The sequence below is a fragment of the Pseudonaja textilis genome, chromosome 3 (genome assembly GCF_049901715.1).
Source record: "Pseudonaja textilis isolate UNSWEBS1 chromosome 3, rPseTex1.2, whole genome shotgun sequence".
In the NCBI taxonomy this organism is placed as follows: Eukaryota; Metazoa; Chordata; class Lepidosauria; order Squamata; family Elapidae; genus Pseudonaja; species Pseudonaja textilis.
The window spans coordinates 199,258,345-199,261,242 of NC_141992.1; the positions used below are offsets into that span (position 1 = coordinate 199,258,345).

Consider the following 2,898-nt stretch of genomic DNA (forward strand, 5'->3'; position numbering starts at 1 on the left):
CGTAAAGTGGTATATATGTCTAAGTTCTACTGCTACTGCTATTTGCCTGCCCAACGTGTTCCTTTTTGGTAACCATGTAGTTGTATTTCTCATTTGTTCTCTTTCGTTATTTATTTTGTTGTGCTATTATCTTCTGTTCTTTTCTGTTGCTAAGCAGGAGAGTTGTTAAGTGAGTCTTGCCCCATTTTACGACTGTTCTTGCCATGGTCTTTAAGTGTACCGCTGCAGTTGTTAAGTTAGTAACGGGGTCATTAAGCGAACATGGCTTCCCCATGGATTTTGCTCGCCAGAAGGGATGATCTGGAGACACTGCAACCGTCATAAGTACGTGCCAGTTGCTAAGCGTCCAGATTTTGATCACACAGCCGTGTGGATGCTGCAATGGTTGTACGTGTGAGCAATGGTGCTAAATCATTGTTTTAATTCTGTTTGAACTTCAAACGGTCACCAAAGGAATCGGGGACTCCCTAGTAAAGAAAACTGAGAAGCACTCATAATTAGGCTCAATTTATTAGAATGCAAGCTTGCTTGTTAGAGGAGGCAGGGAGACAGAGATGGAAACGGGGTTCTCCTTTGAGCCTCCCTCTTCCTCTCCCCCTTCCCCAGTTCCAAGAGGACCGGTCCCCCCCGAAAACGTGTTAATCCGTATCCCCTTCGCTGAGGATTCCCACCTCCATCAGGTAAACTCTGGTTCGGTAACCCCGATATGCGGACTGGATCTTGATTGCCGCTTCTTCCTGGAGACGCAATGTTTGCCGGACCCTCCAGCCCCGCCAGAAGGCCTGGATCAGGGTGGCTGCGCGTACCACTTGCCACATCTGCTTCCTGGTTTTGAACACGCGCCTCTGGCCTTCGCCCATCCGGCGGGCCCCGTAGTTTTCATACAACCAGTCGGAGGTGCCCTGGGGAGACATGCTTTGCTGTTGAAGCTGCTGCGGTTGGACGCTGGTGGACGAGAAACTCCGGGTGTTGGTGCGCTCCCGTGTCAGCCGTACGGAGGTTTGCGTGCTGGAGGCCAGGCGCTGACTGACCACGACGCTGGGTTCCCGACTCTGCCTCCGCCCCTGCTCTTCCGCAGGCATATGGTAGCTTTTGGAAGGTGCCTGATGGGAGAAGCGTGGCCCGTAATGGCGTGGCTGGCTGTACGCTGGTCCCTCCTGCCTCGAGGTGTAGGACACCCTTTGGGCATTCTTGGATGGAGAGACACTTGCGTGCCTGTCGCATTCGCTGTCCTCCGCTTCCGATTCTGATGGCGGCCCTTTGCCCACGCCCACCAGCACACGGATGCTGGTGCACCTCCCACAGCGTGGACACGTCTTGGGCTGGGAGGGCTCGGTGTCCTCTCGCTGGGCCAGGATGGATGAGGATCGTGGTACTTTGCTTTTCCACTCTTCAGGGTCTCCCACAAGGCACTTGCGCCAATGTTTCCTGGGGTACGGGCCCACCCAGGAGGAGCTTCCGGGCATGTAGCTGGGATGGCCATAGTAGGTCCCCGTTGGTACCCTTGGGGAACTATAGTAGGTCCTCTGTGGGCGTCCAGGGTGGTAAATGGGGCGTCCTGCTTGGATCAAGTCCTGCCGAGTACGGTATCCCCGCCAGTGAGCTTGGATGGTGGTGGCTGCCCGCTGGCATTCGGCGAGGGCCTGGCGAGTCATGTAGCCCCGATAGTGGGCCTGAATAATCTGAGCCGCTCTCTCCTGGTCCATCCTGGCGTGTCCCCAGGTTTCTCTCTCCCTCCCAAAGGAGGAGACGGAGGACGACCTTCGGTGCCTGTAGACTTGTGATGGAGGCCTCTCCTGCCGCTGCATCACACGGTATTCGCGAGTGATGTATCGCCGCCAAGCCGCCTGGATGGTGGCAGCCGCAGCCTGCTCTGTCAGGATTTGCTTACGGGTGAGGTGGCCTCGCCACGTGGCCTGGATGGTGGTGGCCGCCTTGTCCATGAGCATGTCAAGCTCGTCCACAAGGAAGGAGGATCGATGGCGGGAACGGCTGTTACTCCGGGCTCTGACCTTGGCCAGCTGCCGGTCGTGGGGGTGCATCTCTTCCTCGGTCATCTCCTCTTCCCCACTTGGATGGCTGTAGGAGCACCAAGGATGATCCTCGTAGGTCTCCATCTGAGGAGGGAACGTGAAACGGCAGGCGTTAGCAAGGAGGCCCTGATGCGTGGCTTCTAGAGAAGGGCCTGGAACTGCTAGGTCCAATTACGATGCCGAGACAAGGAAGATTATTTGATTTACAGCCATGATGGTGAACCTATGACACGCGTGTCACAGGTGGCACGCAGAGCCATTCGTACGGGCACGCGAGCTCCAGCCTAACTTACCTGCACTGCGCAGGCGTGTGCCCTCCCAGCTGATTTTTGGCCCGTTTGAGGCTGTTTTCACCCTCCTGGAGGGTCGAGCGAAGCCTCTGCAGTCTGAGGAGGCCAAAAAAACAGGCCTTCCGGAAATTTCTTTCTTTCTTTCTTTCTTTGATTTATATTGCGGCCTATTCGCCCACGATGACTCAAGGCGGCTTACCCAATGTAAAATCATGCCGTGTTTCTCCAACAATACGGCCCCCCCACAATACGAAGACCCAGCATGTTTTCTAGGCGTAAAATGAAATTAAGCCCCTCCCCCCAAATTTAGGCCTATTTTAAAACATGCAAAATTGGGGGTGGGAGAAGCGGGGGGGGAACTTGCGTTTCAGCCGCTTCTCGGGTGGGGGAGCCGCCTCCGTAACTTCCACGGTTTCCGCCGCTGCTGCCGCTGTTATTGGAGACGGCGCTGGCGCGAGAGGGACAACTGCAGCTCGGCCTGGTCGCGCTTGGGATGCAGGAACGGGCTGCGCACCGGGACTTTTGCAAACTTGCAGAGCCCGAGGCTGGAGCACCAAGGGTAGCAGCAGCAGTGA

At 56.0% G+C, this 2,898-nt stretch overlaps 1 protein-coding gene across 1 annotated transcript; it reads right to left on the reverse strand.

Moving 5' to 3' along the window:
• Positions 1-392: 392 nt before the first annotated feature.
• LOC148126498 (uncharacterized) lies at positions 393-2,537 on the reverse strand. Its single transcript, XM_087928745.1, has one exon. The coding sequence runs from the start codon at positions 2,115-2,117 to the stop codon at positions 639-641; it is 1,479 nt and encodes a 492-aa protein (XP_087784871.1). The 5' UTR covers positions 2,118-2,537; the 3' UTR covers positions 393-638.
• Between the last annotated feature and the right edge of the window lie 361 nt (positions 2,538-2,898).